This window comes from Phalacrocorax carbo, chromosome Z (assembly GCF_963921805.1).
Source record: "Phalacrocorax carbo chromosome Z, bPhaCar2.1, whole genome shotgun sequence".
Taxonomy (NCBI): Eukaryota; Metazoa; Chordata; class Aves; order Suliformes; family Phalacrocoracidae; genus Phalacrocorax; species Phalacrocorax carbo.
Genome location: NC_087548.1, coordinates 61,935,079 through 61,948,359, shown reverse-complemented (window position 1 = coordinate 61,948,359; position 13,281 = coordinate 61,935,079). Strand labels below are relative to the sequence as shown.

The following is a 13,281-nucleotide window of genomic DNA, read 5'->3' as shown; positions in this document are numbered from 1 at the left end:
CGCAGGACGCGCCGGCCGGAAAGCTGCAACCCTGTGCAAACCTTTACAGAGGTACAGCGAAAAGGCCTGTCCGGAGCGACAGCGACAGGCCCCGCGTGCGAAGAGGAGCCGCGGCGCGGAACCTGCTCGGTGGCTGCGGCTCGGCCTGCTCCTGAGCAGGCGCACCGACGCTGTCGTGAGGCGCTGCCACCGCAGCCGGTCGCGGCCCGCCCAGCGACTCCGGGAGAGCAGCTGCCCCGCCCCGCCCCGCCCCTTCCCATCACTCCACTCCCGCCACCCAATCAGAGCGACCTGCTTCCCCGCAGCAGCCAACGGGACGGCGCCCTCTTTCCTCCGGCTGCGTGACGACACGCCGGCAACATGTCGACAGTTCGCGTGATACGAGAAGGCGGTGAGCACCCCCTCCCCGCCCTCGGCGGATCGCGCCGCCACTGGCTGAGCCGGAGCGCCGGCTGCGCTCTCATTGGCTGCCGGCGTCGTCCGTTGTGCTGCCGGGCCGGCCGGCGGTGCCGCCAGCGGGGGACGCGGAGGGGGCGGCGGGCCGCGGCAGCAGGTGAGCGCGGGGCGCTGGGGCCGGAGCGGGGCCGGGAGCGCGGGGCTCCCGCCCATGACGCCCTCCTCCCGGCGGGGAGCTGCGGGCGCGGGCTGTCGCCGTGGTACGGCCGTTGCGTGCTGGGGGGGGAATGTACGTACGCGTGTGTGTGTGTGTGTGTGTTGGGGGTGTGTAGTGGGTCCTGCTCTGTGTGCTCAGAAAGCGTGGATCTGCATGAACCGTGCTGCTGCCGACGTGCCTAATGTGGCGTCTTGCTCCGTTCTGCGTGCCGGTGCGACGGGTGTCCCTACGCAGGAGGAGAGCAAATGGATCTGCTGCCAGCCTCGGCACCCCTGGCCACGAAGCTGCGCAACACGCTCATTCAGTACCACCGCATCGGAGACGGCGAATGGCGGGTTGCGAAGAAAACCGTGAGTGGTCTTGGCGGCTTCGCGCCCGGTTTGTTCCCCCGAGGAAGCTGTAGGTCACCGGGCGGGGGGGAGGAGCTGGGGGGGAGCGCTCATCATGCCTTCCACAACGAGGGTGGAACCTGTGGCAGATTCTTGCAGGACTTTCAGGTGAGCGGCCGTGCAAAACCACCCTTCTAGGATAGCACAGCTTTAGGTGACAGGATGTTTTTCCTGCCTACAGACGTACTCTGTGATTCCTTATACCCATTTCCAGGGAAGTATCTCACTGAAGAATCCTACCTCTGTAGGACTATGGGCTTCTCTTAAAGCAAAAGCTGAAGTGCTGTTAGAACTAGCTGTGTTGCAAGATGCTCACATACGCTTTCTAACAAACCAACCATAGCCTGCATCTGCCAGCCTTCGGAAGCTCTTTTGTCTATAATGCTTGAACCCATCATGCTTCACCTTCCAAACGTCTTACCCTTAAAAAATGAGGTCATTCGCAATTCTTTCTTGCATGTCGCTTCATGTTTCCATTGGCTTAAGAGCCCCCACATGATCAGAAGTTTCCTTCCATGTCAGAGGATGCCGTTCTCTAATGTGTGACCAAACGTTGATAAGAGAAGGTGAAGTGTTCGAAACGGAACTTATTTCCAGAATTAACAAATTCACTGCCTCGAAAGGGAGGAACAGAGCATCCAAGCCTCTCTTGCAAAACACCTACAGCACCTCAGCTGTGCTAAATGCTATGTCTTAAACCTACACCATTATTTTCCTGTAGGAAGTTACATCAATCTCACTGTTTCGGATCACATTACTCCCCATTTTACCCCTGTAAAATTTCCAGTTGGACTTCCTTCCTTGCTTTTTTGTGTTTTGGTACTGTGCCTTGATAAAGAAATGCAGAGCTTTAGCTACCTGTCAGGGAGATGCATTTTGCCCCTAAATATCCTCGGCAGTTCTGGATACAGTGCTTAGGCTACTGTTCTTTAGGACATTTCGTCCTTTGTGCTTACATAATCATTATTCCAAATAAAAAGATGCCATATGGTAGTTTCTTTAACACTGAAATTTAGAGATTATTTACAGAAGTTCCATTTTATAGTTAGATAAAAATCAGAAGATACTGTTTTCTTTATTTTCTCTAGCTAACTTCAAAATAGATACTGCTTGCAAGACACTTCTAGTTAGGCATCTAGGAGACAAGAATAACTTACTCTTTCTTGTCTGCAAATGCCAGCACCTCCTGCACACATCTGCTTGGTCATGTGTTACAGGAGTGCAAGCAGAAGCCATGTGGTCTTCCTGTCTTAATAGTGTCCAGATAATGGTTTTCCAGTTGCCTTTTAATTAAACGGCTTTGCTTAGTAATGTGGTTCCATTATTCTATGTGTTCTCCTAGAGGACTGGCTTGGCCATCCAAGCCCTGTTTCTGCACAGACTTCTAGCATTTGACACTGAGAAAGACAATTGACTGATTTTTTTTTTTTAAAGAATGGAAGATTTTGAGCGAAAGATATCTGAAACATCTGCTTATCTTCTTAAGAAAAGTGTACAAACGTGCCCAGGTCAGTGAGCACTTGGAGGTGAACCATAGTTAATTGTAAAGTCTTTTACTTTCCTTCAGAAAAATCGGGGCATTGCCAGGACATCTTAGAACTTAGAATTTAAGTGACAATTAACATCGTATCTACTGTTTTCTTTCAGAAAGATGCAACTGTGTGGCGTAAACCATCAGAGGAATTCAGTGGATACCTGTAAGTTTGCCTGCAGAGTAGGTACATTTTTAAGGTCCCACAAATGTGTTTTGTAGAATTTAGAAATGAAGGCTGTGGATTCTACAGCCTTCAACTACACAGATTCTCCACAGGAGAAGCTAAGTGCATCATCTAGGGTGCCTGTACTGTTTCTTTTTAGTGTTATACTTTGATGCTTTAGTGTTGCATGGTGTCTAGAACAATGATCAATGGAAACTGTGGAACATACCACAAAACTCCCATTGGCTGAAATGGGCAACAACATGTGCCCAGACCTTTTAGAAAGGTGGTCTGCAAACCACAGAATGAAGCCCAGGTTCAGAAGGTCTAAAGCATCAGTGCTCAGACTACCACAGTGACTATGCAACTACAGTAGCGTAAAATACCAAGCATGTAGTTATGGGAAAGATGTGTGACATAAAGGCCCTTCCTATGCGAGTTTCTGTCACTGGGTTCTGTCCATATCTGTAGGTCTAAGCAGAGTAATAGTTACTAAAACAGGGCACTCTAAAGAAAGGAAAAGTCTTGTGAAAAGGTAGTGTTTGAAAGTAGTCTCAAAGACTGATGCGCTTTCTGGAATTTAAATCCTGTTAAATCTGGCCGAGCTGATGACCCCAGACACCAAGAGTCTGCTGACTCTGAACAGGGCCAGAGGCACACTGGCATCAATAGGTATAACTTGAACCTCTGCCAAGAGAGCGATGGCTGCTATGTGCAGATGAAGAGTGCAGGGTTGTGTATACACCTGGTTTAATAGAGGACACTTGGAAGAACTTTCCAAAACCTACTTAGAAGCCACTCACATGTTCATGTCGTCCTCCAGTTCTGAGTATGCAGCTGAGATGGGCTCCAGAAACATACCTGTGAGTGAACATGGGTGAACTGCACAAGAAGGTAGATGAACATGCTGCTTGATTAGTTACTTACTATTAATGAGAACAGCTTAATGAATAGGAAGTATTTTGAAAATAATGGTTGTGATGGATTCTTCCCCCTCAGGATCCAGAGGCCCAGAAACTCAAGTAAACAAAATCTCTGGTGTCTACTAAAAATACCTGATAACAAATGAATGTTCTGTAATGGCTTATACCAAATTATTTTATTTGGTACTCTAATATGCCACCAAAGCATAGCAGTTTCTCAGGAGCTTGGTCCTACTACTGTTACATCTACTTTATGAAAAATGTTTTTCTCACTGTACCACTACTTTTCTTTCTTTTTGCTGTTAGCTTTACTTGCCCCTGGCGGACTCCCTTCCTTCCCCAGCAAGAGCAGAAAAATACCAAGCTGTTAGAGAAGTAAACATTATTTTTATCTGAGGGAAGAGTTTGCCCTTTACAAAATACTGATTGCAGCATCACGACAAAGCTTCTCAGAATAACATTTATTGCAGAGGAGAATAAATGCACCCATAGGTCCTTTTCTTTATTGTTTTCCTGATAGAATTGTCCACTGGCCATAACTCCAGGTACCAAGGTATTACAGTAAGTGTGCTCTTGCAAATAAAGGAAAATTTATAAAGAATTTCTCACTTTTAAATGTAAACATATGTTTCTCTAGCTACAAAGCTCAAGGAGTGGTGGAAGATGTTACTAACAGAATAGTGGATCATATTCGCCCCGGACCTTACAGGCTAGACTGGGACAGCTTAATGACTACGATGGACATCATGGAAACATTTGAAGAGGTGAAGACTCGTTCAGATTCTTAAGGGAAATGTGTATAGATGCATACATGAACTTAACAGTACAGCAGAGCAGTTGTTCCAACAAATACTGCCATGTTTTTGCCTGTTTTCTGCATGCACATGGGATATTTTGCATACATGCTGTGGGTGGCCTCAGATGAGACTTTCTGGCAGCACAGTCCTATTCTGACACTTGAAGTCCAACTTCCCATCAGTGCTGGAAGTAAAGGAGTAAAACTTGGTTGGTCATGATTCTCTCGGACCTGGGAGCTCTGGTAGCCTCTGATAAAATTCCAATATAGGTTGTTACAGTATATAATTTTATATGCCAAAACCCTTTTGTACAGATTCTTTTGTTCTGTTCCACAAACAAAATTGGGGGCATTAATAATCCACACATACAGGAGCTGCAACCTCTCCCTCCTCCTAAAAGACTGAATTCACTGGATGCTACGTAGGGCTTTGCGCTGGGAGCCAAAATAGTTCATACTGAGGGGCAAGACTTGCTTAAGAAAGGTGGGTTTGAGGTTGATTACAGACAAGCTGGTAGCCTTTCTTTGGTTACTGGGGACATTGAGTATGACTTCAAAACCCTGTAGGCATCTAACTTAAGAATGGATTGGGTTTTTGCTCTGGCTGTTAAGGAGGTATTTTTGCTAATTATTCCCTAAAATTTATACAAACTATTGTCTTATAAGAAAGTTTTTTTTTGAAGACTTGTTTGCATTCTATTTTATTATTCACTTAGTGGATTAAAAGTACTTGAGAGAGCATCTTAGTCCTGAGAGAGGCCTCTTGCAGTTTATTTGTGGTCCTTTCAGACTTACGTAGTAGTGGTTAAGCCATACAAAAGCCCCATGGCTTTCAGTTCCCAAGCATGACAGAGTTCTGTAGATTTAGCCAGTATGGTGCCAGATATTCTCAGCTGCTGCAGCTCTCAGTTGCAGACGGCAAGTCCTTACAAACTTCAGGCATTTAGACTGAAAACGATACAGCCATTCAGACCTCACTGAAGTTGCACAGCATAATTGACAGAGGCTGCAACCTTTGTGGAATGGGCTAGCTGCCTACAAGCATAAATTTCCCTGTATTCATTATACTAAATAATTTTTGGTTTTTACCCTCCTCATTCTGTCACTCAACAAGAACTGCTGTGTGATGCGCTACACCACTGCTGGCCAGCTCTGGAACATCATAGCACCAAGGGAGTTTGTTGATTTCTCTTACACTACAAACTATGAAGATGGGCTTCTAACATGTGGTAAGGCACCACTTAACCTCTGCTTAATTCTTATTTTGCAACAGCTGCTTGGTTTAAGATTTAATTCAAATTAAGTTTAGTTCTGCAGTAAGCATTCAAAAATGGTGTAAGATGGTCTCCAACAAGCATTTCAAATATATTTTAACAGATTTAAAGTAGTATACGAGTTGCTGGCTTACCCCTGAGCCATACCTGTGTGCCAAGTTTCATTTATGCCACCAGTGGGACAGGAGTGATAAAGACAAGTTGAGTGCTGTGACTCAGCTCCTACAGCAAACTGGGTGGAGTAACAACTTGGTAGTAAATAGGGGGAATGTCTTTTTAATGGCAGAATTTCTGCTTATAAAGTTCTGCTTGTCTGTTGTGAAGTTTGGATGATGAGCAGACAACTTTCATGCATGAAAGTACCCAGAATCTTGAAGTGTGTCTGTCACTTCTACTGAATTCCCCAAGCAGAAATAGTCACATTTTAAATTTACTGTGCCTTTATTTTATATCTGTCTCAAATTAATTTCCCTTTTTTCATTTGTTTTCCTTTACAGGTATAAGCCTAGACTATGGAGAAGTGAGACCTAACTTTGTCCGTGGATTCAATCACCCTTGTGGTTGGTTCTGTGTCCCCCTCAAGGACTATCCTAGCCACAGCCTTTTGACAGGCTATATTCAGACTGAACTGCGAGGGATGCTACCACAATCTGCAGTAGACACTGCCATGTCTAGTACCCTGGCCAATTTCTACTTTGACCTCAAAAAGGCACTGAAAACATAGACAAACAGTGACTTAAAAGCCCATGCGTTTCTTGCAATCAAATTATATTGTCTAGCTTAGCGTAGGTTAGCTACCGAGTTAAGAGGTGAGTAACATTGTTCCTGAATGATACCTGAACCTTTAGGTAGAGGGATCCAAACAACTTTACCAACTACGTTTTGGTGTGATACATAGCATACGTTCCTAATTCACGGTGCGAGATTCTGTCTCCTGCTCAGCACTCTGCAGCTGTGTGAGGAGTTGTCTGAATCTATAAACCTCTGGCTTCCTAGGTAGAAAACACAAGGGAAGTGTGTGGGCTTGAAAAATGCAGTGTGAACTCAGCTCTCATCAATAGTATTGAGAGTGGAGTGCTCAGGATATTGCAGGTGCAGGCCGCTGTAAAGACAGGATCTCATTGAAGATGTAATTTTGATATATATATATTTTTATATTTACTTATATTTTTTAATTTATGTAGGTTGTACAGGTGCATCTGTAATTTGTTTTTTAAAATTGCTTTGGTTTCTCATAGGGATATTATGCAGCTAAGTTGTTAAATGATACTATTCGTAAGAAAGCTAGTTGCTCTTGTTAGCAAAAATAAGTATTCATTATTGGCATTTCTTTGATGTTGTAACTGTCACTTAAATAACTATTATATATAGCAGTCTCAGTGCATAGATAAAGAAATGCCCTTACAGCTGATCCAAAGCTCATTTAAGTCATCAGGTGTCTTTCCATAGTTTTTAGTGGGCTTTTAACCACACAGATGTCAAAATAGCAAACTTCCAATGGATCTTCTGTGTTACTCTGCACTTCCAAAAAATATTTTACTTAAATTTGCATGTAATTGTGTGTGTTGTTTTTTTGTGTCTTGCTTAACTGAAAAACCTGGCATTGCTAAAGCAGCAGAAAGGACCATTAACTTCCTTCAGGTATAGGCATTGGTGTATCCACAACAGCACAGACTGCCAGCGTGCTGGTACAGTGCACTGGAGTGTTCTGTGGTAATACCTCTAGGTTGATCTTTGCAATAAATGAAATGAGCACCTTAAAAACATGAGCAGCTCATGTCACATATACCATATATAGTCAACATATAACTCATAGTCAGCAAGATCGTGAAGGCCAAAGCTCAAGCTGCAGAGTTGCTCAGATCTGCTGGAGGATCAGACTTTTAAGGACATTTAGCCATGCAGTGGTGCTGACAGGTACATAGCTGGAGCTTTCAAAAGATTACTCTCTGTGCTGTTAGGAACCTGAATTCTGTTTAAAACCTGACATTGAGTTCGTACTGTTGGCATGCGTCATTTGCTCAGGTGAGACTGCAATTATCCCTATGCTTTACCAGTGCTAGCAGAGGCAAGTTGAGCTGCATAGTAATTAGAGAAAGTATTTTGGGGTGAGTTCTATGCATACAACCCAAGAACTGATATTGGACTCTTAGGAAAAGAAAATTCAGATGAAAATTGTTCCCCTGCAATATTGGCTCTTTGGACACTGGTCATTGTGGCTGAGCTCCGAACAGTGAGAATGTTTCTTTCTTATTGCTCAAGTGGAGAGGTAGAAAAAACATGACAACAAATACAGTGAGGGCTCTCCCAATGTGCTTCATGTATTAAGGCATTTAGTACTGTTTAAGAGACTTAAAAACAGTGGCATCAAACAGCCTTTTGTGTCTTCATAGGCAGAAAATGTCAACTCCCTGTTTGGTTGTGTATTCTGCAGTTCCTTTTAAACTCCTTAGTTACTATTCCCATCTTTCCTATCTTCCCTGTGTCCCCTGCAGTGCTGGGAGTTCACAGGGTGGTCTTGCACCACCAAGGACACTAAGGAATTAGTGTCAGCAGACACACTTTTCCCTAAATGCTGGGGTCCACTCCTTTCTCATACTGGTACAGAGGCAAGTCTGAAAGCCCTAGAGATACTGCTCTTTGGGATGAATGCTGACATGATTACAGAGGAAGCTGTCTGAAGTGTACCCTCTTTATTCTTCCCAGTCATAAAGACTACCTGTATAGTGAATATGCATATTCATGTCTTCTTTTTTTAAAACTCCTGGGGCTGACTAATTTAAGGATTGGGATACAGGTGTATACAGAGAAAAATATTCCATTTCTCTGTAAAAAGCCCAGTTTAAATTTACACAGAGGCACTTCAGTGCTGGAGAAACAAGTCAAAAGGAGCACAAGACACAGGATGATGTTTGTACAACACTAGGCACTGCTGATAAGGTTAAGAGGTCCCTGTTCCAAACACCCACTATAAGGGCTCTACGCCCCTAGAGTATCTATCCTTATTGGCTTTTTATGTTTCCAGTGAATATAGGCTGATGAAGCATAGAGCAGTTGAAGAAAGAAGGTTTGGGTTCAAATGGAAGAAGATTTCTAATGTATTTTAAGTATGGTGATGTTTTTTATAAAAATTTATCCATGCAGGTTTGCTTTTTATCAACAGAGTTGTTTTCAGTAGCAGGCCTAGAGATGGGAAGATTTTGTGAATGAGAGTAAAGTTTCTGAAAGCAAAGTAGGTCTTCTGTTTTGCATTATAGTAATTGATTCCTTAAACACTGTTTGAACTGTCTTTCTGTGTTTTAACAGACGTAGTCTATTGCTTCTGCCAATGAGTCTGAATGTTCAAGTGAATAACAGAGTAGAGACTACTGGAGACAGAGAATGGAGGCAGGTTTTTTTTTTTAATCAATAAAAAAGCATGGTTTTCAGATGAGGAGAAATCACAGAAGGTGCTAAGAAATTTTAAGGATTTATTTTGGGGAATCTCACACTTCTAAAAATGTTTCTGATTTAGGAGTGCAATGATTGACAATGTATGCTGATTATGCTGCTGAAGCAATGCATAGCTGATACCCCTACAGTCATTACTGCAAGCAGTTCAGCTATGGAGTAATACAGGACTAGAAGGAAGATGTCCAGTTTCCTAGTGTGTTGTTTTTATTTGAAGCCAAAACTTATTCTCTTTTTATACAGCTAAGGATTGAGAGGAGTGTTAGATCTTGAAGCAGAACTGTTCTTTAACCAGACTACATTCAGAACCAAGAAAGCCACAAAATCAGGTGCTCATCCAATCAGAACCTCTTTTCCTACATTGTTTTCCTCCTAAGTTAGTAGACAATCTAGATGAAGCCAAGGCAGTACTAACAGGAAAGGAGTTGAAAGAACAAAGTGCAGGAGCCCATGTTTTGGTTGTTAGAAGGTAGTAGGAGACAAAGTAAATTACCTAGTGTAGATTTTGGTCATCCTCACAGCACCAGAATTTCTGCAAGTCTGTGAGGTTTGCCAGTACTTGAGTTTGAGAGTGTTTCAGCTGAGCTAGAATATAGTTACCTGAAAATGACTTCTGAATGAAGTGCCCAAGAATAGCAGAGACCAGTTTTTGCTAGCAAAATGGCATATAAATAGACACGTCAAAATTATTTTTATATGACTAGTATTTTTCTAAAAAACTTTTTCATGTGTTTAGGCAATATGACAGTCTAATCTTTGGCACTTTAACTCTGTGCTCTGTGTGTGAATGCAAAAGGTGGCTAAAGATAAGAAAATTTTAATGTTTGGCTTCTATTCTTCATCTAAAACCTCCAGCTTTGACCTTGCCTGTAGTTGTGCTCCTTATTTTACATAGGCAGAAGATAGAGGTTGGGCTAAGTTCAATTTGGGAGCAGTCCAAGGTGCTCTATCTAGCACAGCCTGCTGGGAGGTGGACCAGTGCTTCAGACAGATACTGTGGGAACAGCACAAGCCCTGATCTCAAATTTGATGAATTTGTAAATGTGAAATGTGGTAAATTTGTAAGACATGAAAAGAGTGTATAATTCCTCCAGTAATTATAAATAACCAGAACTATTTTGATGGTATGAGCTGGTGATTCAACCTAGGAGGTTCATTGCTGTAAAAGTAGCCAGAGTTCTACTGAAACCAGTCAAGTGGTGCCTATGTTCAGAAGGTCAAAGCCAGTCTATTTTAACAGTGGTTTTAACTGACTGTGTTCAGCACTTAAGAGAATTGTATTTATATTTATGCAATTATGGAATAAATTAAAATGTGGATTCCAACAGACTCATGATGTAGCTTTTTCAATACTTGTGCAAGCAGATGTAACGGTCAGTTATTTTTTTGGGGAGTTATGTCTGATGTTGTCATTAATCTTCAGCTCCATGGTGATCTCTAATGCTAGCGATTTGTCCCTTTAAATTTAAAAGCCAAAAAGCCTGTCTTTACTTAGAACATTGATTTACGCCTAGGAATATGCACAACTCAGCTAAACTGGATTGAATTGCTAAATTGAAATCTCTTGAGAACAGTACAAATAGGATTTTCTCAAAACTTAAATACAAAACACATATATATATTTTGTAATTAACCCACAGTTGCTGTGGATGAACTTTATCTAGGTTTTATCTTAGTATTACTTACCTTCCAGCATGTTTAGGCAATGGTTTATTAACCATCAGAATTAAGTTAATCCAAAACACATGAGTGTGTATCGCCTTGCAGAAGGCATATATACATACATTAGGTTTATAAAGCATTCTGCAGCATGTATTTTGGTGTGTGGTTAATTAGTACCTACAGAAACCAAGGAAGAAAATGCTTGTATGTTATGCAGAGCCTTTCCTTGTTTCTCTTACTAAACCTGCATAAAGGCAGGAGAGTTCTGTGGCATTTGGCTTTAGAGCAAGGAGCTGCAGCCCTCTTCCCATTGCTTTTGTAAGGAACTCTGAGGTATAGCACGCTCTTGTAGGGCATGTATCATGTCACCCTCTGTAAAGTGGGGTAGAAATAGGTACAGGCACATACGTACATCCATGACAGGAGACGTCTGTGCATGTTTCACAACTGACCCACACAACAAGAGATGTCACATCTGGGTTAAGGTGTCTCAAATCCCAACACATTATTCAGAACTGTCTCTTCCAAAGTGATTTTCTTTAAAATTTCTCATTCAGTGAGTCAAGCCAGTATGACTGCCTAGTCATCCTTGAAAATACCTCTTTGATACAGGCAACATAGGTGAAGCTATGAGAAGATCAGTTACTGCCCAAAGTGTAATCAGAAACTGACCTTGCTCAGGCCTTCTGTGGAGCAGTTTGGCTGTGCCCTGGGATGCCTGATAGAAAGTATTTCCTGAGCTCTGTACCTGAGACTCCTGACCTGTCTGCCAGCACAGACCCAGCTCTGAGGCAGGTTATGACCCTAGGGAGCAAATTACTATTCTGAGTACTATTCTCAGGGTGGCAGTCTGAGTGCTGCCTTTAATTTGGGTTCCTATCACACAGCATTGTGGCCAGCGTATTGGTGTTACTAATTCAAGCTCCAGCACTCACTGGGGATGCAAGGCAATGCTCTTAGCAGTTGCAAATGAGAGTACTTGTTATTTGGGTACCATACGACCCCTCCTCATCTGCATGTCTAACAGGATTTTGAGCTCCACAATTTGGAGGAAGAAGGAAAGAAATTGCAACACGCCTGTTCACTGGAGCATGAGGAGTGCCCCTACAAAGCAGCATCTCGTATGCATACAGGATTAAGCATGGAGCCCCTATGTGCACAGCCATCTCTGCTGAATTTTGTGGTCTCCCTGTCTCAACCAATCAGGCTAATTTAAAAGATACAATTAAGACATGACCATCGGTACAGAAATAAAGCCCATTAGAGTTGAGACACTTAAAGTTTCCCAAGACCAGCCGGTATAGTAACCCTCACCAGAAGACCATCATACATTGAGGAGTTAGTGACCCACACAGCAGTTAACCTGAGCTGGGCCAGTCCCATGCTGTGCTGCGTGTGTTCCCTGGCTGCAGGAGAAATTTACCCAGCTAATGATAACGGGAGCCTGCAGGCAGCTGCCACGCAGTACAAGCGATTACACTACCGGTGTGGCCTTCCCTCTATCTGACAGTGCAGCAAGAAGTTCTCATATGGACATCCTTCCTGCCTGATAGTAGAAATGAAAAGTAGTTTGATGAATGAAATGATGAATTGTTTTAAGAAAATCCTGTAACAGCTCGAATAACCATTGTTGTTGGGGTAACCGTTCCATGGGCAGGATCTGCACAGCATGCCGTGCCAGAGGCCTGTTCAATGCCTCACAGCTCAGGGTTCCCAGCCTTTGAAGGGATGTAAAATTATATATACTACCCTCTCTTTATGGTGTTAGCTCTAATAAGTAGCACTTAAAATTATACTTTACAGAGGTTGATTGCCTTTTTACTGGGATCTTAAGGAACAAAGACTTCCTGGTGCAAAACAGCAGGCAAGACGAAGAATCAAGTTTTGTATATGCTCTGCATGGGCAAAACATCTTTCTGTTCTGCCTGTGTGCCATCCAGCCCATACCATGGAAACTGAGCATTTGTGGAAGAGAAACTGAGGAAACCTGATGGACACCACATGCTCTACCTGCTATACACCTCTTGCCTGAAGAAATGGGCGTATGATAATGGAAAAAGTAAGTGACAAAGAAGGACAAGGCCTTTCAGGCTTTTTTGTTTTTTTTTAAAATGTCAGATAAAAGTCTAGAGAATTCACAATGCATGTAAAAGTATTGAATCATTTGCCAAACCATCTGCATTTTAGACAAAATCAGCATCTGGTATTAGTATTTTAGACAAAAAAGTTACTTGCACATGTACAATATATTGAAGGAAAAAGGTGTTTTAACTGCTCAGAAGAACATCAGAGCTACAAAACCCCTGGGCTTTATAAAGAAGCAGACTGTACCAGGCATCATCTGAAATGCAGATTTTTGTTAGTTATGAGGCAGGATGGTTTTGTTTAACTCCTCCACTATCCTAACTTATGGACAGTCCCTCTGAGTAGTTCTGTCAGGTTATAGATTTTTCAGTTCTTTCTTATGTCCCATTTTC

The 13,281-nt window shown here is 42.7% G+C and overlaps 1 protein-coding gene across 3 annotated transcripts; it reads left to right on the top strand.

The window, feature by feature from the left end:
- Positions 1 to 345: 345 nt before the first annotated feature.
- Positions 346 to 10,461, top strand: STARD4 (StAR related lipid transfer domain containing 4). Of its 3 annotated transcripts, XM_064439525.1 has the most exons (7): positions 421 to 553; positions 848 to 963; positions 2,437 to 2,510; positions 2,650 to 2,699; positions 4,260 to 4,386; positions 5,533 to 5,647; positions 6,190 to 10,461. In XM_064439525.1, exons 2-7 carry the CDS (start codon positions 942 to 944, stop codon positions 6,414 to 6,416), a joined length of 615 nt encoding a protein of 204 aa, XP_064295595.1. In that variant the 5' UTR covers positions 421 to 553; positions 848 to 941; the 3' UTR covers positions 6,417 to 10,461. The 3 variants fall into 3 exon arrangements, with proteins under 3 accessions (XP_064295593.1, XP_064295595.1, XP_064295594.1); XM_064439523.1 differs by lacking the exon at positions 2,437 to 2,510 and having other exon boundaries at positions 346 to 553; XM_064439524.1 differs by lacking the exon at positions 421 to 553 and having other exon boundaries at positions 565 to 963.
- Positions 10,462 to 13,281: the final 2,820 nt, after the last annotated feature.